General features: G+C 47.0%; 1 protein-coding gene across 1 annotated transcript; it reads right to left on the reverse strand.

Moving 5' to 3' along the window:
- Positions 1-355: 355 nt before the first annotated feature.
- Positions 356-15,486, reverse strand: RBM38 (RNA binding motif protein 38). Its single transcript, XM_034067218.1, has 4 exons — positions 15,135-15,486; positions 14,498-14,621; positions 13,847-13,901; positions 356-1,801 (listed from the first exon to the last, which is right to left on the reverse strand). Exons 1-4 carry the CDS (start codon positions 15,300-15,302, stop codon positions 1,501-1,503), a joined length of 648 nt encoding a protein of 215 aa, XP_033923109.1. The 5' UTR covers positions 15,303-15,486; the 3' UTR covers positions 356-1,500.
- Positions 15,487-23,769: the final 8,283 nt, after the last annotated feature.

A 23,769-nucleotide genomic window follows, 5' to 3' on the forward strand; every position in this document is an offset into this window, starting at 1 on the left:
TTGTTTCCACTGAAGCTGCATCAGGAGGGAGACACTTTATAGCCTCTGCTCTATACACACAAAGTGTGAGCAAGTGCCCTAGTGCTGGGTCCAAGCACTGGGGACCGCACTGCTCTGGTGCAATGCTCCAGAAGCTCAAAAATCCCCTCAGTGACTTGGGATGTGCAGAACAAGTAACAGCACATGGGGCATGCTGCAAGGGATGCGGACACTCATGGAATGCCGGGTCAGGATGCACCACAGGACACATGCTCCCATGCACCCTGGCATGCTCATGGGTGAAGGCCCAGCAGAGGCAACAGAAAGCACTCCATAATGGACTCCAGCCAAGCAAACATGGTACCATACAGTATTGGATAATTTTAAAAGTTAAAATAGTTTATTGCTGTTCTTTGTAGAAATGCACTTAACTTACATCATCCGTTCTCTTCCTTTTTTTGGCTGTTGGACTGGAGGCATAAAAAGGTTACGTTTACCCATTTGTTCAGTGACCTAACACCTTTCTCTCTTTTGCTTCACGCATGATATTCTCCTAAGTTTTGCTGGCCAACAGCCCCAGATCTCTTTTACATAAATACTGTAAATGTCTCCATAGGTTGCAGCATTGTAACAAAACATCTACCAAAGTAGACAAAATGTTCGGTATTCTTGGTTGGTTTTTTGCATTTAAAAATATACCTAAATTTGAGATAATCTTAACAGAGTAACAATTACAATAGGAAAATAGTACAGTGCGTTGACTAAAGGAATATTCTGCTCTCCTTCAAGCCAATATTCCCTTTTGCATGTTGAAGTGATTCAGCAATTACTTAAGAACTTTTACCTACATACAATAATTTAGTAAAATGAGAATTAAACAAGGCAGATACTACTCTTCTTCTGTCTGCAATTCACAGCTCATGCGAATAAAATCGCAATAAATATTAAAAAATAGTTTCTTTTTTTTTCTTTTTCTTCTTTTCTGTAAGGCATCTCTGAGTATTACAAAGTTTTTGTACAACCAAAAAATAAGATTGCTTTTTTCCATGTTCTCCAAGTACCTCTGTACCTCAACAGTAAATAGGAGGATCGTAAGTTTGAGGAGGAAGGGCAGGCTGGCGGGACAGGAGTGGAAAGAAGACCATGGGTGATGGAAGCAGACCAGCAGACCACGATGTGTGCAAGAATCTGTAGTTCTCCTGTGGAACATTTCAGTCACTTTCAGAACACCTTCAAGACAGTATCTGTCCGGATTTGGGTGGAAAAAGAAAATACAAACAAAAAACCTAACCAGAAGTCCATTTTTGTAAGCACAGTCAGACTGCAAGGGTTTGGGTTTGCCCTTAACACTATAAATAGCTTAGGTATTGATATGCACCTACAGAAAGGGAATAAAGGGATAGGGTGATTTCTTTTCTTCCTTTTTCTGTTTTGATTCTGTTACTGGGTTTTTCTGTTGTTGCTTTTGCTGTCCCAGTCGGATCCTTCCATTGTAAGAGATTGTCCTAGGCGGCAGGGCCCTTACTGCATGCGGTCAGGCTGCAGCTGCTGGGGCTGGTACTGCACAAAGGCGGTGGCAGGTGCCGCAGGGTTGCTGGCGGTGATGGGAGGCTGGACCGTGCCTGTGTATCCATATCCCACAAACCCAGCAGCAGGAGAGGCAGCGTAGGGATACTGATCGTAGGCAGCTGTGGTGTACTGGGAATAGGCTTGGCTGGCGGCGGTGTAGTCGATGTAGGGAGAAGTGATGGACTGCACGGGGGTAGGGATCACCACGCTGGGCTGGATGATAGCTTGGGGGTAAACATAGTGAGGCGTGAGTCTGTGGAGGCAACAGGAGAGAGTTAGCGACGGCTGGGCTCCCTCCAACCTGCATGTTCCCCTCTTTACTCCCCCAAATTCATGTGCATCAGCCACAAACACAGGCTTGCTCCCTGAGTGAGAGGTGCTGCTCAGGCTGGAGGGAATGAAAAGCAAAACATTCCTAGACCCAAGGGTGGAAGTAGTGCAAGGTGAAGCATGGACTGCAAGAATGGACAACATCTGGGGCTCCATGTCTCGTTTCTCCCACTATCCAGGCTGCCAGTCCCTAAAAGAACCTCCCTGGATGGCTGCAACACAGCCACTGCCTGACTGGCTCACCAAATCTCCCTGGTCCCTGCTTATCCCTGCCTGCACTGGCAGCATCACTGCATCCCACAGCCTCCAGGTCCACGCTTCCCACAACTACCCAAACCCTGGTGGAGGCTCCAGAGGACACACAGCCCATGGGGCACTTCCTGGCACCAGAAACACTCCTCCACTCATCCCACATGGTGCGTCCCATCAGGGATGAACACTGTCCCTGCACCATAGCCATGGGCCTTCCAGCTTGCCAGCTGTTATCAGTGCTACACATTTAAGCCTGTTTCCATAACACTGAATGTTTAGGGCAATGCTACAGGGTGTTTGTTGTAAAACATAAGAGATTAATGCTGTTTTCTTCCCTTCGATAACACTCCTCAGTAGCAACTGTGCCAGCAGTCCCCAGTGCACCAGTGATGCTTGCATGCTTATGAGCTTATATGCCTGGGCTCTGTAGCCAGCCAGTCCCTGCCATTTCCTCTGCCTTTCAATGGAGGTCCTAAGGTGTTGCTTTTCATCAGTCAGTTTGCCCCTGCCCTGAGTTAGCTGTGCTGTTGAGAGGAATTTAACACCACTAGTCAATTAAAGTCCATAGGTCCTGGAGATCATTAATGCAGGATTGCCCATTAATTTGATTGATAAAAACTGCTAAAGAGGAGGAAAGGAAAAACACCCAAAACCAAAACCCAAAAAAAGCAGCAAAATGAAAGAGCTGTATTTTCCAAACGACGTCCAACAAGTCAGGCCTCAAACAAGATAAAAATCTATATTAACTGGAAGGTTTAGGTCCATCCACACAAATTGCCATGGGCCAGATGAAAACAGGCAATTGCACATCATTGCAGAGTGCAAATGGTATCTGCCGGCACAGGCCTCAGCAGCACAGAGCTCCAGTGTGAGCAGGCTTGACATGGCTGGAGCTTGTTTAAGGAACAGGGGTGTGCAGACTGGTCCCAGCAAATGGCACGTGGCCACTGACAGATCAGAGTCATGTGCATCAAGAAGTACACTCTGTGGAAAGGATTCCTTTGGTGGCTGCTTGCTAAACCACATCAGGCAACAGCACGAACCAGAACCTCCTCTGGAGGGCTCGTTCCAGCCCACCCCCAAACCCTGCTCATTTTGGCAAACAGAAAACCCCAGGGTAACTGCAGAGCAGTTATGCAGATTCAGATGCTCTGGGGGTTTGTGTGTGGATGTGTGTGACAGCTCATTTTCAAACACGACCACTGCTAAAAGCCTCCCACAAGTTCTTCACAAGGCCTGTATGTGCCCACACTGCTCTTTAGAGCCAAGCTCAACTGCTATGGAGAGGGTGTCTTGCCCACTCATCCATCTCTGGGGTTGGAAGCTCCAGGACTCTGGTGCTTACAGGAACTCACAGCAAGGGACTGGCCACCTTCATTCCACCCAAGTGTCCATCCTAGGTCTCAGCTACCATATATAATATACTGGGGTTCACATGGAGCTGGTCCCTCCAGTCCAGCAGAATGAGGCTGATCTCATTTGCTTTGCCAGCAGCACCAGATGGTTTAACCTGCTCTTCAGGCAGCAGAAAAGCTTCTCACAAATAAGTGTTCATCTGAACCAAGTTTTCTCTCCATTTTCCACTCACAGGCACTTTGGTTTTTCTTGAGGCAATTTGAATGATGAGAGAATTATTATTCTCTTCCCTGCACACAGCAACACCACCTCTGAAGTCAGGGTCCTTATATACAACAAGGCCAGCCCCAGAGGAGCAGCACCAAGGAGGATGGATGGTGGGAAGCAGCACCTCAGCCTTGGACTGATTAAATGCAAGACCATCTCCAGAGGCCAGAGCCATCACTGGCATAGTACAAAGAGGGGGGACCTTGAAGTCCTTCAGTCCATAAATGCACCATACCCAATATCACCCTGTGACTAACAAGAATGAGATGAGGCAGCAGTCACTGGATCATTTTTGGTTTAGCTCTGATATAAGCTGAGGCTGCCAGAACAGAATCAGAGCTAGAGTTCAGAACAAGGGCACCCAATGTCCCCCACAGCAGGCAGCAGCAGCAGATGCCTCTGCTGAGGAGCTGGGCCTGGTCCCATGCTTGGTCATTTGGGGTTTGTTTCCTTTATTTTGTTTTAAAGAACAGAGGTGCAGCGCTGCCATCTTGGCAGGCCAGGGGCTGGGAAAAGGCTCTGCAGAGGCATTCCCTGGCATTAGCACATGGAGCAATACAAGTGGACCCCACACATGCCTCTTGCTCTACCCCCTTGTAAATCAGCAGCTCAGACAACAGCCTGCATCCCAGACTGGTGATGGGAAGCTCTGGCTGCCTGTTGCTTCTCCATATACGTAGTGTCCCACTGCTGGGTTCCTGCTACTCCAGGGCTTGATAAAGTCAAAATCACTCCACAAGTGCAATAGAACCCACGTGCACAATCATGACACTCAGGACATACTACAGAACACTCAGCAGCAGGAGCCGAGGAAGGGCCTGCACTTCTTCTGCACACAGGCTTTCAGCCTGCACCTGCAAAGTGACCATGAGGATTGTCCAAGAGCCTCTGAGTAATCCAGCCGGAGCATCATCCTGTTGGAGCAGCAATGCAGGCTACCCCCCAATGTCCCCTGCTGCCACCCAACTGCTCTTCAGAGCCAGCCCACCCCAGGCAAGGGACACAGGGTGAGTGCATGCCTCCAGCTCATCCCTGAGAGACTCCACACACCATCTTTGCTTTCATGTATACAGCTCCTCCGTTGTAGCTCCTGTTGTGTATGCCAGAGCAAATCCATGATATCCACTACTGGCTTTTTTTTAGCACAGAAAAATTCCAGCTCTTCAATGCTACTTTGAATAAAAGGCACCATTAGCTAGGAATACAGTAAGTACTCCTGTACTGTATCCAGAAATACATCTCAGCCCAGTACATAAACACATGCATGTCACACCATGGTTGACTGCACTAGAAAAATCATACTCGGCATCTGCAGAATCCACTTCTATGTAAAAGGTTCTTTTGGCCTGTGGGGTTTCAATAATTTAGCTAGAAGTTTCAATCAAGATATTATGCAGTTGAGACTTCTGAATTAGGTGGACAGATGGCAACTCAAGGATCAAAATGCACAATCCAAGGTAAGGTCACTTTGATGACTTGCAGCTACAGACAAAACAAAACAGTGCAGTGCAATGAAGTTCCCTGCAGGCTGTGCTTAGCATTCAGACTTAAAGTCCTTAAATATATTCCCCCTGCCATAATTTCTGAAGATGATTTTTGGAGGTTTTTTGGAGTTCTTCTTCTAGAAAGCAGCAAACTCTAATCCGAATTTCTAGAGAATGAGTCACATCTGTGTGTTTCAAGATGCCTTTCCCTTCCTCCCTCCCTGCAGTTTTCCTCCATCCCTCACAACAAGCCCTGCCAGCCAGAGGAGAACTTCATCTAGAACACACACAGTGTGAATGTAAAACGTCAACCAAGCCATCAGCCATTGCTACCACACATCAGAGTCACTCCACAAGCAGCAGATGTGTGAGATGTTGTGATTAAACACAGGTAAAGGCCACCAAATGCAATCAGCGCAGTCAAACCTAGGTCTAGAGCCAGCAGTGGCCACGGCAGGGACTCTGGAGGGCTGTCGCAGTGCAGGAGGGCAGATGGGACCAACACAGTAGTCCACGCTCCTAACTATGTGGCACAACTGCAGCCAAAATTGGAAGACACAGAACAAAAGAGATGGTTACAGAGCCCCTGGCAGAGGAGACATGGGCTCAGCTTCTGCTCTTGCTGTGCAAAACACAAAGGACAGAGCAAAGCAGCAGGTTTTTGGTGCAGCCCTAAAACCTGTTCTCCTCATCACACTGCACTGGTGCGGCTGCCGGGGGTGAGCTGCAGGGCAGGGGAGGCTGGTGGGCAGCCAGGAAGAAGGGAACAGTCAGATGGCCACATGTCCCACACCTCTTCCCAATGGCAAGGAAGAAGAACGAGCTAACCAGGCCCTCTCCCTCAACATCAGCTCTAGCTGACAGAACTCATCTCAGAGGCACTTCATATATTTGATAATTTCCTATCAGACTTACAGCTAAAATGAGTTTTAGCTGCACTTTCTCAGCTCTCCCCCATCCTTCAGGGCTTCCTATGCATGAGCAGCTCTTGCAAGCTGTACAAGGTTGGGAGAGCAGCAAAGAGGAGTACCTGACCCCCTTGATCTCTCTCTACCAGCCATGATGGGATCTGGTGTCACTGCTCCTGGAGATGTAGGAGACAACTGCAACCCTCTGTCAAGAGACACAGCATCACACAAGCACTTGGGAAGCAAGGAGGGGCACAGGGCTCTTGGCAGTCTTGCAGAGATCAGGACACAAATGCCACTGCCACGACCAGCCTTTTATTCCTTAAAGGATAAAGGAACAGAGCCCTTTGTGTCTGCCAGCAAAGGCACAAATTCTGGCATTTGACCCCAGGAATTTAGCCTCCATTTCCACTAGAGTTGACCCATTAGCTGCTACAGGGACACCCACACTGCCACAACACGTGGTGCTGTGCTCCAGGTGGTAGGTGGTACACCACAATGAGCTGAGCACAGCCAGAGCTGACCATGACAGCAACTTGACAACTACCTCTGGTCAAGTAACACCTCCCGCCACAGCCTGAAGAAGGGTTCTGAAGATGTATTTTGGAGAGGGTTCCAAGAGCACCAGATAGAAGCAGCTCAGGGAAGCACATCCCAGCAGCACTGGAGAGCAGCAGCAGACCAGGAGCTCCACACTTGCACTAGCTCTACACCTCAGAGTTGGTGATGCACAGACACATCCTGATGTGATTCTCACCCCAAGACGTCATTCCTGAAGGACACTTCCAAGCCAGCAAGCACTCACTTCGTGAAGCCACTCTAAGTAAACCTGTGTGCAGTGGCAATATGCACCATAAGGGCCCCAGCCACCATGACAGGCTGTAGGAACACAAGGAATTCAGGACCTGTCCTCAAATCCAGACGTGATGAGGAGTGGCTACAGCCTGGAGTATGACCAGGGCAGTACTGCCTGCCAACAAGGAGGAGATCACAGAGTTTATCCACCAGTGCTTTGGTGCAGATCAAGACATTCATTGTGCCCAACCACTCCACCATGCATCATCATTCACTGACATGGGCTGGGCTTCAGCTACTGATATGACAAATCTCCCAATCCTGAAGTGCTCCTACTGAAGCTGATTTAAACATGCCTTGAAATGTCAATGAATTCTGCCTCATCAGCCAGCTCAAAGTAAGACAAGGATGAACTCTGCAGCTCTATTGTACAGTGTGTATCCTCCCTACTACAATATGATACAAACACAGAATAGCAAATGCAGACCATCTCTGCTCATCTTGTAGCTAATTTGCCTGTCTGCTGTTCGTGCTCCTGTGGCCCTCTGAGGAGATTTATAGAGCAGCCTATGCAAAGAGGTACACAGCTGAGTTTCCTGCTTCCCCACTGGGACCAAACACCACCACACTGGTGGCAATTGCCAAGGAGCAACCTGCCACAACAGACTGTCCCAGGCTGGAATCAGAAGATAAAGTGAGTATGGTACAGGATTAAGTGATAGCTGGTTGCTGAGCCAATCAAAACCATTGCTCAAGAAGCATTAATGCCAACTGAAGGGTACAAGAGCAATCCATTATTTCAATTTATTCTCATTTTGGCAGGAGAAAGAAAACTTAAGGAACTGGAGGAACTGTGGTAGGGAAACTATCACAGCCCAGCAACAGCCTCATTTTACAGTCTTGGTGCATCTTGACTTCACAATGCAACAAACTAATGGCCCATAGCAGAGGAAGGTGGATCCCCAAAAAGAACAAGTAAAAAGAAATGCAATCTACACCTTCCCCATAGCCAGTGTGGGGCAAAATAAACCACCAACAAAAGAAATTAAAAGTGTTCTAAAAAGAGGTTGCCAGCCACAGATGAGAGTACACCTTCTCAGTAAGATCCAATCCTTTTTCTTAGCATAACCCAGAGTCTGAGATCAACATGCTGAGCTCTACCACGAGTTAACCAGGCTCAACAACTTACAGCTTTATCCTCTCCATCTGCTTTCCCCACACCCAAAGGAAAAAGGAAACAAAAAAGTTAATCCCAAACAAAGCATGTTGGGCCAGACCAAGAATAGTTTTGGAGAAGCAGGCTGAAAAACACTCAGGTAGCAGGAGATAACATCTGCCCGAAACAAGAGCCATCTGGCACACAGGAAAAAGCCACATGGAAGTTAATCCGCAACTAGTCAGCTATCCAGGAGGAAAAACCCCTCCCTTTTCAAGTTATCAGCACAGCCAAACCAGAAATTAACTGACAGGAGAAACAGAAAATGCTGCACACCAGAACACTTCGGGAGTCAGAGCCCTTCATCTGCAGTGTGAGAAACCCAGGACAATGCTGGATTCACCCTGTCCATGCAAGAGGAAAACCCAGGAAGCCCCAGGAATTCTGCCTTTAACTAAGCTTTCTAATTTTCTTCTATAATTTGGAGAAAACCAAAGGCTGCAGAAACATCTCTTGAAGTCTTCTCAAGTACCTGACAACTTGTAGCATCACCTATATTAAATGGGCTACTTTCAACTGGTTTTTAACAGGTTCATTTTATTTACACATGATCCCATTCAGTGACTTTTAATTGAAACCATCCACATATTTGATGTATGAAAAATTCTCCTGGGTAAACAAAGTATTTTGAAGTTGAATGGTTTAGCTATAGAATAAGTGATGACATATCTATTTTTGATAGAAGAAAGCCTACACTGATGAAACAAGTGATTTCCCAGCCAAGAAAGAAATTCCCTTTTAAGAGGTTCCATGATGTCTATCACCAGCTGTGCCTTTGTTGTTCTAGAGCATCCAAGACTCTCTCTCCACACCTTCCTGCAAGCTGGAATCCTAGGGCAGCTGCAAGCTTGCCCCTGGCATGGCTATCTCAGCCTCTGCTGCTCTGGCAGGAGCAGAGCCAGCAGCAGCTCAGCTATGACACAGGGGCACTGAAATGCTCAAAGCTGGCAACAGGGAAATTGCAGGGGACAGCATGATCCTGTTTACAGGATTAAGAGACCAAGAAATAGGAGACTGAGTTTTAACTCCGAGGTCCACGACTTTCCATCTTTTGTGATCATAGAGTATATTTAGCTCTGGTATGTAGCTTGCTCCCATCCGTGGGGAACAAGTTCTTCATATAAGTCATATTTAGAAGTGACCCAGTGTCCTTGCTACCAAATTATCAGCACAACAACTGTCTAGCTCCCTCGCTGGTGTCCTCAGCTCAGAGGCAGGCCAGCCAGAGCCACATTTATCATTCAGATTACTGGGCATGTGTTTAATACTGCAGTTAGGGACTGGTATGCCCGCAGCTGTGCAAAGGAAAGATGAGATCAAGTACAAGCTGGACCACTCTAAGAATTCAGACACATGCACCAATCTGCCACACTGGGACTATGTGGCACCAGCCAGACCAGAACAGGAGAATTTTGCATCTGCCACTCCCCAGCTCCTTTGGTCTCTGCTGCTATGGAGGTTGCTCTTGTACTGGTAAGGATGAAGAGCAAATCCACTGAGGGCAATGGAATCATGCAGAGAAGACAGCCCAACTCGTGTGCTGTACAAACAAAGCTAGAGCCTGCTCAGCCTGGCTCTCCATCACAGGCAGGCCTGTGCCCCGACTGCACTGGAATGGCACATACCACCCTTTACCCAGAGCCTGTCCCCTGCAAAAGGACTACTGCTGCCTTGAGCTCGATGCACCAGTTACACAGTCAAGTTTAAGGTCGGTATATCAGACCATGCTCTCCTTTCTTATTGTTCTATAGGCCTATACTACATAATACATGAGCAAATTGTGCCCCTAACCATAACACATTACACACCAAGCCCTTGGGTCTGACAGCAGTGTTTGCCAACTTGAGGCAGATATTCAGGAAGATTTCCAAAGACACCTGATCTGCTTATAAATACACATCTACTCTAAATAAATAAATAAAAGAGCTCTTTCTGACTGACAACATTTGGTCTGAAGAGCAGTACTCATGCCCAAGAACTAGCAGCTGAAGCCATTTGGGAAATGGATTTGGATGTTTCTTAGGAAATCCTCCCCCTCCCCCCCCCCCCCAAAAGAAAAGGCTTTCATGTTACAGGCACATGGCAAACAACAGGTGCTGGGAGCACATCCATCCCATGGGAGCTGCCTGGGGTCTGGGGCAGGCCAGCTTTGAACGAGTGGGAGCACAAGGAATGCCAGCTGACAGGGGCTGAACAGAGCAAGGCCAGCGTGTGCCCTTTTATAAGCATAACCACAGAAAAGATGAAAGTTTGTTTTCTTTCATTTTTAACCCAATAGAGAAGGTTTAGGGATATATAGCTGTGAGGGGGGGCAGGCAGACACAAAGGGACTTTCTTCACTTCCGAAATGCAGCAGCATCAACACATGAAATTTCAGAGATTTAGCTCTTCCCAATGCTGCCCAACACCAGAATCGGGGGCTGCCAAAACAAGCAGCTATGCAAGGATGGGCAGCAGGGTCTCTGAAGCAGCAATGGAAAGAGCTGGATCCTGCTACACAAGACAGCTGTATGTTTCCAAGAGCTCAGTCACTGGTAGATCTCCCAAACAGATAGCTCCTCTGCTGAGGCACAGCCACAGGAACGCATCTGCCATACAGTGCTCGTGTCCAGAGCAGCGAGTACAGCAAGCACAGAGGAGAACCAGGGAATCCCTGTTCCCTCCACAGACTAAAACCTGCCTCCAGCATCAGATTCCCAGGGGAGAGGACCAAGATGGGGGCACAAAAACATCTGCCACATCACCATGTACTCCTGTTCAAGCATCTGCACAGTTGCTCCCAGCAACTGCCAAGAAGTTTCAATATGTTTCTCAAGATTTCACAAAAGGGACACTGCTGCAGTAATAGAGTAATAGCGTTCGGGGAGAGAGGGTCTCCCCCTTCTCTGGTCCCATAAGCACAGTTCTGTGCTGGCCGGGAGCTGCAGGGACACATCGGTATTACAGCCTCCAAACACAGCACACGCTGCAAGTTCCAGGCTAATGCTGCTTCCCTAAACTCAGAAGCTAGATCTCCACCTCACCCTGACACAGATACATCCTTTGCCTTGCCTTACTATAAAGATCTCTGGTTACTACAGTCTAGAGAACACTTTTCAAAGGAGGATTTATTACCGACTCCATGCTGTCTGCTGGGAGAGTGCCTCCCCTGCCAGGACAGCAAGAGGAAGGAGAGGCTCTTCATGGTTTCTCTTTCTGTTCCACATACCCCGGGCAGTATTTACAGCTGCATTTGGGTGCCTGGGGCTGGGGGGAGGGGGGAAGCCTTCAGTTTATAAATAATCCTCACTGATGTTTAAGTAATTTTCATAGTTTCCATTCATTTCAGGTTTCACCAAAACCTGCATTTTGTGGCTTGATAGCTGTAATACAATTGGCTTTCTCTGATTTAACTACCTAACAGTTAATGGGCTCATTCATTTCTTCCTTGCCAAGTCCAGCTTGCACACTTAGCATCCATGTCCCGTAACAATCATCTTTTGCAAAACACATTTACAGAGACAGTAACTACAGGAAGGAGAACCAGGCAGCATCTCACACCATGGGTAAAGCCACTGAGAGCCACTGAGCTTGAGTTTGGTAAGGACCCACTTGACACAGGGCAGAGCGAACTGACAGCGGTAATTCAGTAAAGCTTCCAAAGACAGACAGTCAGACCCTGACAGACTCCTCATCTACCCTCAAATCCCACAGAGGGCTGAGGAAACTGAGTTCAAGAGAATGCAAGAGTGGAGCCTGGCAGGCTCTTAATTTTGTTGAGACAAAGAGGGAACCTGCAGCCAAGCTCTACTGCTTGACTGAGCACCTGATGCTTTGCTCAGAAGCCAGAGAGCAGCACCCATCATGGTATTCAGGTGAACGGCTTTTTGCCCAACCCATGTTTCCAGCAATTGTACTGCAGCAATGACTGCGTGCAATGAAATTCTCATCTACTGATGCTTGCAAATGATGATATATAATCCCCTGCCTCCAACCCTCCAGTCTCCTGGTTCCTGTCTCTTGGCAACTGATAAATAATTTATAGCGCTCTCTGCTGTATGTGCTAACTGTAGCTCTGCTGGTTTAATCTTGAAACCAATGCCTAAGATCTGGAGCAGTAACTGTTTAGCTCACAAGGAACACGTAGTCAGTTGATCAACACTCCTCTGTACGTGAAACTAAAACCAAACTGTTCAAAACCTCTGTTTTCCTGAGCTGCACCCACAGGAACAGCAGATTATCTGCACTGGGTGCAGGCGTGTGCCAGTGCTCCTGCCAACACGAGGAGTTCAACGTGCTTCACCATTTTGCTCTTTTCTGTTCACATGCTTGGAAAAGCCTGGTGGTTTTATCATCCACTCTTGCACTCTCCTGTGCAACTTGGAAAGCCTCTGGGATGCATGTCTCAAAGGCACCACTGCTGCTTGCTTTGGGGGCTAAGGAAACTCTTATAGCTCCCACAGACAGGGAGCTATTAAAAAGCAGCATCTTGCCTACATGGACTGTGCCTCTTGCACACATGATAAGAAAAAAAAAAAGAGACATCACGACAGATGTTCTTTGGGTCTTTCCAACAGAGCCGTAACCACATATGAACACTGGCATGTTTGAACCGTACACAACACGCGCACACTGGGTGTGCACTATTGTGGCAACACAGCCTCTCACATCCATAAACTCATTGGAATGAGATTACCCAGGCAGTTGGCAACTGCAGCCATGAGGGCAGAGGAGTGAAAGTTTCTGTTTTGTTGCTAGCAGATTTTTTTCTTTAGAAAAAACCCACCTACCCCAAAACCCATGGGCAGAGAGCAGGAAAGGGATGAAGTATTCCTGCTGACAAAGGCCAAAATCCCATCTATTTCTATGAGAGGCACACAAAACCCACAACAGAGCGGCGCTCAAAAGCTGTAAAAAATGCACTTACTTTCTAAATGCCCTTAGAAAATAATAATAAAACCCTGCTATCAATATTCACTTTCTGAAATGGTGTAAAAAAAGAACGGCATCAATCATTAAACAGTTAAATGAAGGCAGTATGACAGTCACTATTGTTCTCATGAAGCACACTTGTCTTTTGCCGAGCAGCTGCCAGATCCTATTAGATGTATAAAAAGAGGACTTTTCTAACCGAGTAGGGATGGTATAAGCTATTGAAAACAGCAGACAAAAGCCCACTTTTGCAGACTATTCAAGCCTTGTATAACATCTGTCCAAAATCAATTTTTGACCTAATGTTACTTTCATTAAGTAACAGACTTTGTTTCTAATGCAATTTGTTTTCTACGATAAAACTGTATCCTAAGCATTATTACGTGGGAAACGGCGCAGAGGGAGCAGAAGATCTTATTTGAGACACATGAGAACAGAATTTGCTTAATTGTTTTGACACCTTGAGTACTATAATAGAGAAACTATTTTTCATTTATTTGAATTCTTGAAGTTGGCAAAGCAGCAAGTAATGCACTGGGTTTATTATGACTAAGATTTACTGAGGATAAAGAAGAATCTTTGGGAATTACATTAAAGCTGACAAAGGCACAAAACCTCTGAAATCTTCACAAGAAATAAAGTACTCAGAGCATTAGCAACAGCTGCTGAAACTGTCCACTCTTGATGGCTAAAAGGCTTTTTTCACGCATTTTAAAGTGTGAGGAAGTTGATTCATGAATTTACTTTCAAACAGACTGTTAAGAACCATTTGCACTTACCCAAAGGGTCTCTGAATGAAGGCTGGATGTAGCTGCTGCAAACCTATGGTAAAACCTAAAACATGTTCAGAAAAGAGAGAAATATTAACAAATGGCATCCACTGAACCATCCACATTCAGCTCTTAATACACATGCATAATTCTACCTTGGACCACATGTACATGCATTTTATCTGCTATTCATGTGAGCAAATTTAGAGCCCCATTTAAAAGCAAGTTAATTTTAATATGTGTATGTGATACACAGGAGCGGCAGATGGGAATTCAGATTAAAGATTGGTGTGAAAGTGCTGTTATTGAACAGACAATGGGGTATCGTGCCTCATTTTACACACTGGGTACTGCGGTCATTAAACCAAAGAGCAGAAGATGAACTGGATCTCACTGTTAATATGGATGTAGTGAAGGGGATAAGAAAATGGATTAGTTTTAACTCAGTTATATGAACTTGGATACATAACACTAGTGTAGTAGGTATGAGTAAGATGATATGGAAGAGATAGCTGGACCGCACAGTGTCCGCAGCCAACAATCAGAGCTACGAATGATAAACACACATCATCAGATCAGATTAATCCAGCCTGAGTAACTAGTTTCCTTGTCTTACAAGTTATTCTAATAGAGAGAGATGGGATCTTCTGGGTGCCTCACCAGTTTGAATACTCCTTGGTTTTGCTCCCAGATAGGCCAGGTTCACATTCGCTTTCCTGCCGTCAATGATGGGGTTTGGGTCTTTGCATGCTCTTTCAGCTGCAGCTCTGTCTGCCATAGTCACCTAGAGAGAAGCACAGCTTTGTTTGTAGCACTAGCACTTTGTAAGCACTCCAGCAACGAGCACTACGTGGAGTTTATTTATTGTTCTATTCCGAATCAGGAGCTAAACTTCGCTTGCTGCGGTCTCACTTACAAAGCAAGACGGGAAGCGCTCCTGGTGACCTGATAGATAAGAGGGTTCCCCCCTCGCCAAGCTACCCCGTTGTGCTTACACCCGCCGGTCTCCTCGCCTCCCCACCTCCTCACTCGTGCTGTTCTGCGGGGCTGGTGGCGCCCAGGGCTGAGGGGAGCGTGCAGACGAGGCACAGCACGGCTGAGCCGGGACCGGCAGCAGGAGGTGCTGAAACTCGCGGCGCGGGGGGCTCCACGTCGGGGACCCCCACCCCAGCCATTGTCCCGACACACGCACAGCCGCGACGGGACGGGCGGCAGCACCGAGCCGCTCACAGCGGGCACCGCTGCCAGCGCCTGCCCGGGGACGGGAGGGGACACTGAGGCATGGCGCGGCACTTACAAAGCCGTATCCTCGGGATTTGCCGGTCTGCCGGTCGGTGATCACCACCGCCTCCTCGATGTCCCCGAAGACCTCGAAGTACTTCCTGAGGGAGGAGTCGGTGGTGTGGTAGGGCAGCCCCCCGACGAAGATCTTGGTGAAGGTGGTGTCCTTCTGCACGGTGTGCATGGTGCCGGGCGCGGCCGGCCCCTGCCGGCATCCACCCCGCGCCGCCGGCCACGACAAGAAACCTCCCCCCGCGGCGGCCGAAGGGAGCGGAGTCAGAAGCTGGGTCCCGGGGGGGCCTAGAGCCGGCTCATGGCCGCGCTTTGTGCCGGGAGCCCGGGCGGCCCCAAGCGCTCCCGCCCGTGCCGGTGAGGAGCGGCCGCCCGCCGCCGCCACCGCCCTTTGTAGGGCCGCGCCCGCCCCGCCCCGCCCCGCCGCCGCGCAGGGGCGCTCGGGGCGCGTAGTCCGGCTCCGAGCCCGGCGGGGCGCTGCGGACACGGCGGCGGGGGGGGGGGGTGTGAGGGGCTCCGGGCACTGCCCCTGGAGCAGCAGCGGAGCTGCCCGCACCGAGGCCGCCTCACCCCGGTGGGCATCGGGGCCACCGCCGGGCCCCGCTGACCCCCGCGATAACGGGGGGGGGCAGCCCCTCGGGCACAGCCTGCCCCAGACTACAAGTCCCGGCGGCTCCCGGGGAGCGGCTACAACCGCCGCGGGCATACGGGGACGGGAGGGGGGGTGAGGCTGCGGAGCCCGCCACAGAAACCCGCCTCGGATGAGGGATCCGAACCCCCCTTCCCGCTGGGGGGTTGCAAAATAATTTCAAGTGCAAACGTTCAATCCCTGCGGGCTCGGACACGCGGACAAAGCCCTCGGGCGGTTTGCCAGCCCCTGAGCACGGCGTGTGGCTAAGGCACGTTAGGAAGGCGAGGCAGGAGGAAGGGTTGGTCAATAGCCAGGGGTTAACCACTGGTCCAGAAGTGTCTTTCCTCAGCAGGTTCCTAAGCCTCCTGCTTGTCCACTGGACACACAACATCTGACTGCAGCCTGCCTCTGCGGGACACGGATGTGTTATTCCCATTTCCAGTGCAATGGGGTTCTCCTCTGCTGTTCCCCCTTTGCATTTTGTTCCCTCCAAGCATAGGCAGCTCATACAAGGGAGGCTGTGGAATGCCGCTGCCTTTGGTCTGATCTGAGCTGCAGCTTTCAGCCCTGACCTGGGAAAGCTGAGATCCACAGCTGGGAGTATTGTTACTGTAGTGCAGCCCCACATCCAATTCATGTACCCCAGTCTATAAGTGCAGGAAAACAAAGCTGAAAAGCTACTTGGTGTCTCAGAATCCACTATCAGAGACCATACTGATGGTGAAGTGTGCTTGCAATGCTTTAATCCCTCTCCTCCAACACGGGTTGGAGTCTGGGGTGTGGGAGGGGGTCCTGGAAATCACTTCTCATTCAGTTTCCATCTCCCAGATACTCATTAGCCAGACCCTCAAGAACTGCCCCTGTGCCTTAGCTTTATCTTGCCTCTCCAGGCTTATCACTTTGCAGAGAAACAGAAGAGTTTTTCCCACATGATAGATGCAGAGGTACATTTTAACAGAAAAGCCAGCGAGGTTCTAAATCACCATCTACTTTGGCTTCTACACAGCAGGTTCAGGCTCTGCAGACATTTTTCTTTCAGAGAGCCCACAGAGAAAAGCCAGTTATTTCAAGAGAAAGGAATGCGTTAATGTCTGTGCTCCACAGTTATTCATTAATATTTTTCTTGCACTGCTTCCATAGTTCTAAATACCCCGTGCTTCGTGAAAGAAGGAGAGAAAAAACAAAGCCAAGGAAAGCCATTAAGCTTTTCATTTCTAAAGCACCATACTTCAAGACTAGGACACATTTCCATTGATTGCTGTGGGTGATGGAGCTGGGCCAGCAGCACCCAACATCACTGCAACATTAAGAGCCTTCTGCAAAAGGGACAGTCACATGGGAATCTGCAGAGCTTTGTGTTATGCAGTGGTGTGTGTGTGTGTGTGTGTGTGTGTGCAGGCACCGGCTGTCCCTGGTCCATACCAACAGCAAGCCCACAACAGCCCTTTGGAGTTGGAATGCATCCAGAGGCCGGGGCCGCCCCACTACCAGGTCATACCCCTTCTGTCTGCATGACTTCCACCACTGACTGCACATCAGCTGCTTTCTGGGCCTCCCGAGCTAATGACAACCCAGTTGGCATCCAGTCACTGTCCTTTCACAGCGCTTCATTCTGCTCCAAGTGATGGCAAAGAGTCAAATCATCCAAACTCCTCTGCAAGGCAGGCAAGGCTCACAGAGCTCTCAACAGCTAGCAGAGTATCTCAGCTCTCAATGCTTACACTGGTCAGGGCAAGAAAAACAACACATTCTCTTTTCCTCTTCAAACATGAGCCCCACATCTCTCAAAGGAGGAATCCCAGTTCCTTTTCTTTCATAGAGGCAGGAACAGAAGTTATCTTACAGGCAGAATGGAACAAGAAAGAAATCAGGGCTTAAGCCTGTACTAGGTGAGCATTGCTGCTGGTGTGGCTGGGGGGAGTGTGCACTTGTTTTGCCACAACCAGGAAAGCAGGATGGGAAATGACATCTCCTGTCTCATGATACAGCAATTACAAGCACAGAGTCTAATGAACTGGTACCACAAACACAGCAGGAAAGAGAAGAGAAAGCAAATAAGGGTAACTTTATGGGAGTTGGTTTTGTTTGGGTTTTTAACCCTTTCTTTCATCTTATTGTTGTGATAAGCAGTCATCCTCCCCAAAACACCAACAGATTCAATCCAGCCATCAGACCAAAACTGCAGGAGCTTGGCAGAGCTTGTTTGCTGATGCCTTCCTGTGCTTTTACTACAGTGATAAGAGAGCTTGAGAATACTGCAGTCCAAGTTTCTCTGGCCAAAGAGAGCTCATGCACACACAGATGTATCTCAAAGTATGAAGATCCCTTGGCAAATGCTGGACAAGGCTTAGCACAAGCGAAAAAAGGAACACATATCTGATACGTGCTATTGTAGGGCTATATTTAGTTCTTCTTGCCTATTAAGAAATAAAACTACACTGGTCAATCAATGAGGAGGCTATGAGAAAAGTCATCAGCAATGGCATACAACCATTCATATTCTTAATGTATAGGAATTGTATTGCAAATCCAGACCATCTTATTCTCATATGGATTGGGAAGATTAATGTTATGGTAATTCAATACAGTTAAGAGAACTCACTGGTTCTTTACTCAGTAATATATTCCTTGAGATCCAAACCTGATACACAAAGGCTCCTTCTGGTGGACTTCAGCAGCATTACCCAAGACATGAGATGGAGCAGCTGCAGATCACCAAACAATTTGTCCTGGATTGCACTGAAAACCTTAGAGAAGGTGGCAAGACCATCCAGGTACAGAACAGTGTAGAAATGGTCCCTGTCTAAAGGAAGAAAAACAAATTGTAGCAGAGGGAATTATACCTCTGTGAGCACAAGAACAGGACAGAGAGATGGGGACAGAATAGCAGATTCATTGCAGGGGAAAAGCTAACCCTGTTCCTTGCCCTTTGCAAAGATGCAAAGTCTTCGTTCTTGTCCCTCCCTAGGCAGGCAGGGGTAGAAGGCTATGGTGTTCTCCTTGTATACATGTTGAGCATTTTCTTTTCCTCCCTTGGTCTTTGGGAGAATTGTGTTAAGACACCTCAGGTCTGAGCTTAAAGCCATGGAAGAACCCCCCTCATTTCTTAGGGAACTGCTGGGCTTTGTTTTTGAAGTGGAGCAGGGCTACTGTGGAGCTCTGACCTTTTTCGGTTTCTGCCGCTGCTTATCCAAGACTTCATTGCTGTAGGGCAGAGCCCTTTGGTTTTGTCATGGATACCCGTGTACTGGTTATTGCGACAACAGTAGATGAAACATCCCTCTTAGAAGCAGTTAAGTAAGTTAGCTGGAGAGCGAGGGACTTACTGTGGGAACTGCATGGTTTGTTGGTTTTACTAATGCTCAGTCTGGATGCTGGCCACCAGCTAGGCTGTGAACACAACTGGAGCTGGGAGATCTTGAGGGAAGCTGCACTCAGTGGCATTTGGTTTAGGTTATAGCAGGAAATTCTGCATCTGGGCCCTTTGTCTCACATTATCTGCTTTGATGCCCCGCACACACCATGACCATTGCTTAACTCAGAGCTGCTGCTGCTGCAAGAATTAAAAAACAAGAATTCTTCCTCTTTGGGCCACTTGTAACTTATTTAAGTAGAGGATGTTTCTAATCAGGACTGCTCTTTGAATAGGAGTTTGCTTCAGTAGGAATCTTCCAATAGGACTATTTCCTCTTCTGAAAAATTTCAGAACTGGGGATGCTGAGTAAGCAAAAAAAATCAGGCATTAATAATAATTTTTTTTTCTTTTTTTTTTTTCCCTAATATTTATTGAACTGTTAAGAAAATGCCAGAAGGTTCCTAACAATCTCTGCCAGAGCTGTCAGGGCCGAATCCCATGACCTTTTCATGGGATTGCATGTGACACTGGTAGCACAAACTGAGCAGAAACTGTCACTCCAACCAGGGAATAATCAGGACACAGAAGAACATTAAAGAAGATGTCTCAGCTCTGGGACATACAATACATTTGTATGGGCATAAAACACACTTAACAGCTAAAGAAAAATTATTTCAGAGCTGGAGCACATTGATAGCATCAGGGCAGACCTCAGGTGGGCCTTTTCTGTCCAGCTTCCCAATAGGTGAGTGTACCCAAGTCTCATCCATCTGGATTGCCTTCTTAACCTGGTACTTTCCTCTTGTCCAGGCTGCTGTATTTTAGACCTTACTAATATAGACTCTTCTACCTTGTCACATCCAATGAGATAAACAAGCCATCTACTCTGATGTTACCCTTCTGATTTCTGATACTTTTAGAAGGTATTGCAATGAACCTGGCCAAGTGCAGAATGCCATACACCAAAAAAATAGATGATCAGCATGGTATGTAATTAACTTCTTTAAAGGTTTAGTTAGAAACTGTTAGAGCCTTCCAGTTGCCATGTCTACTCTATTCAAATACAAAGCATCAAAGATTTGTTGCAGTGGCTCTGAACAGGAAATGAACACAAATTAACTGTAAAGACATCAAAACAACAGATCAGCACTGGATACAAAAGCTTTATCCATGGAGCCTGGAAAGGTATTTAAAAACAGTTACCTGGACTGAAATCCAGTCAGAATGATAGCAGCTTCTACATGAAAGGTCTAAAATGTGGCTTTTACAAAGAACTCGGTTACTACAGAAGGGCACAGTTGCAGCCTGCAAGGGTCAGAGCTTGCTTGGGTGATGCCAATCCTGCTCCTTACAGCACAACACCCAAATCCAGTCAGCTGGAGCATCACAGTCATTGCTGGTTGGGAAAGGCCATTGATAGCTCAACAGGCAATTGCCAGCAACATTATGTCCCCAGCATTGAAGCAGGACAATGACATCAGCTGAACATGATGGCTGAAACAAAGGCAGGCTGTTTCCTGCTAAATCACATGGACCAGTTACTACACCATGCTTTTAGTTAGTGGAAAAGTACGTAGAGAAGAGCATAAGGAAATAAAAAGGGGATGTATCACATGCAGTCTCACAAAGACAAAGAGGCTGATAGATCAGCTGATCTATGTTTTTGAAATCAGGCTTGTAAGTGAAGCATATGGATTGCTACTAAATCAGGGAATACATTCTATTTCTTGGAGTATGGTTTCCCTTTTGCCGGCCTGGGGGTGCCCAGGCCAGTCCTACCTCAAATGACATTCTCATCAGCTTATCAAAAGAAAAAACAACTCTTGCTTCCTTATCAGAAGGGCAGCTTTGACAGCACTGCCAATGAAGTAATGGACATCCATGAAGCATATCAAGTAAGAGCAAGACAGTAGCAAGTAGGTTCTCAGATGATTCTGTGACAGGAAAGTTACTACTGGTGAACTTTTCCATGGGCCAAGCTATGTTCAGAAAAGTTTGAAGAGTTCAAACATCTTTTCTTTCTTTTCTGCACCACTGCTGGCAGGACCACCAAAGAAAGGTACTCAGGTGATGAACTGGATGCCATTGTAAAAGACATAGGTCAGCATTATAGGATGACTTCAACTACGTCGTACAGCCTATGGCTGAACAAAAGCTTGAGAGAAGGCTTCAGTGGAAAGGTTTTGCTAAGTTGTTCTCTCTCAACAGACATTTCCCATCTGTGGTTTTGCAAAGAGCTCTATCAGTCCAGTGAGTGTGTTTCTGAAATGCTACTTGCTAATGTTTGAAGTTTGACAGCATGTGACAGATGTAAAAGTAGTTTTTTACAAATCTATAGGTACTGTTCCAGAAATTAAATGTTAATGCATAAACAATCAATTCCTGTCTGCATCCCTGCTGCTGCAGACCATGAACGAACGTTATACAGAAAGAGATCTCCAGGGAAAAGAGACAGGTATCTGCAGAAAACAACTACCTGTTAGTAAGTGATACCTGTCCTTGTGAGTCTATATAAATCTCTCCCTGTGGTACAGCAGGAGCATGGAAGACAGCTGTCCTTCCAGAGAAAAAGGAGTGTATTTTAAGCCTGGTTTTAGTAATTTGGGTATAGTTTGAGCTACTGCATTATCTCTGCACTTCACTGAGTACAATAATCATAGTCTATTCTAAACAAAATACATCTCCCTTTGTTGTAGATAAGTTGTATTGTAGACTACCAGAAGAAGGTGAATGAACTGGTTGACAGTGGCTCAGAAAAGGACCTCTGAATTTACACCCTTCTGGGAGATGGCACAAATGTGATCAAGTACCTTGGGAGGGTTTGGAGAAAATCCGTTGCTTGAGTTTTGCTTCATGGGTTCCCAGGAACTGAACTTTATTGTTCTCCTTATCTGGTCCAGCAAAGCAAAGAATGCAGCACTAATCACCTGCATTTAAGAAACTTTAATGACAGAAAGCATTCAATATCAAACTACAAAGTTTGTTTGTTAATAGCCCATAAAGTAAGGAGGGGAGACCTAACTGACTCAGTTGTTCAACATGCAGTTTACATCATTTTCCTATTGTCACAACAAACTCATTATTGGATCTCAGCATATACACACTTCACTTGTATAAAGCAGATACACTGGACAGTAAAGGGTAAACTTTCCCTATTCACAGTTAAGAGCATTGCCTTAATCTTTTATCTAGGCCTGCTTTTCAGTGGCACTTGATACAGGAGCTATACGAAACACTTCCTTGAATACATAAAGCCAGAGATTGAGTTACACATGACTGAAGATCTATGCCGCTAGTAAAACAAAAGCTCCTGTATTACCTGGCACATGCCTGCTAAATTATTGAAGCGTCTCTTCAAACTGAATATATTCATTGGATAATTAGTCAACAGAAGAAAACGGTCTCTCTTTACAAAGCTAATGTTGACAGGCATTGTGCCTTTATGCACTGTAACAAAAAGTATTTGCAGAACTGATGCAACACAAACATTTGGAATGGCTCTGTCAGCACGCAAGTGGTCCTGCAGCACACGGCCCTCTTTGTGATACTGTCTCAGCCCTGTGTTACCTTACAAGCAAGTCTTGAACAGCCTGAGTTCCTTTTTCCTCATGTAGCACTATCCCTGTTTCAGAAGCAGGTGAATGGTACAAATAAATAGAGGCTTGCTTTGCACTGGGGGGATGAAGGAGGTGTTTGCATGCCTGTCTCCAGCCCTGTGCTATGCCAGCCTGCACTGTGGTGTCAGGAGAGACCTCCCCGCACCACTGCCTCCTGTAATTCCTAAAGCCTGTAGCTGTGATATCCCCATTTCAGAGGCTGCATTCTCATGAGCTTGTTTCCCACTGTGGATTCCTGGGAACACAGGGATCCACGTGTGCACAGAACATGCCACACCATGGAAATCCCGGTTAGCGTCTGCCTGCTGAAAACATCGCAGCCAACCAGGTGATGTCGCTTGGTTTATTCTGACCTGGCTAGGGGAGAAGAGTAGCACTTTCCATGCTTCAAGTGGCAGTTCTATCACTGAGAACAGTACAGTGATCTCTGCACTGCTAGTATAAAAACCTAAGCTTACCTGGAAATAAGAATAGATGCCTTTCAACTTTTTGGACATGAGCTGTAGGGTGAAATACACAGTTCTACCAACTCCAACTCGCAGCCTGAGTTGTGCATTATGTCAATGCAGACATTACTAGGGCTCTTTGTTTCAAACTATGCCTGTGCCCTGACACTAAGGGGACAGACAAGTTCTTTTAGGGACCCTTGACAGAATGGTGGCATTATATTTACAGTTAAAGCTTTATTTTATTAACAAGATATTATGATTCTTATAGCACAGACTTTAGGATTAGAATGGCACATGATTTCTACAAGTAGTACCAATATGGTACAATACATAAGTAACATAATGGAGAATTTGTAATACAATGACTTATAATTTCTTATCACCTGGACCCTCTGCAGATCAGGTCAGATCTTAATACATGATTTCCTTTATCAATGTAACAATTTAGACTTGAAGATCATATAAAAGAATATGAATCACTCACTTGATCCTCAGAGGAAGCAGAAGATGGTGTAATGGAAGCACCCCTGGCCACAGGGCAACATGGTTTCACTGTCCAGCAGCAGTTTGGGTCCAAGATGCCACTT

Source organism: Melopsittacus undulatus, chromosome 10, assembly GCF_012275295.1.
Source record: "Melopsittacus undulatus isolate bMelUnd1 chromosome 10, bMelUnd1.mat.Z, whole genome shotgun sequence".
Classification (NCBI taxonomy): Eukaryota; Metazoa; Chordata; class Aves; order Psittaciformes; family Psittaculidae; genus Melopsittacus; species Melopsittacus undulatus.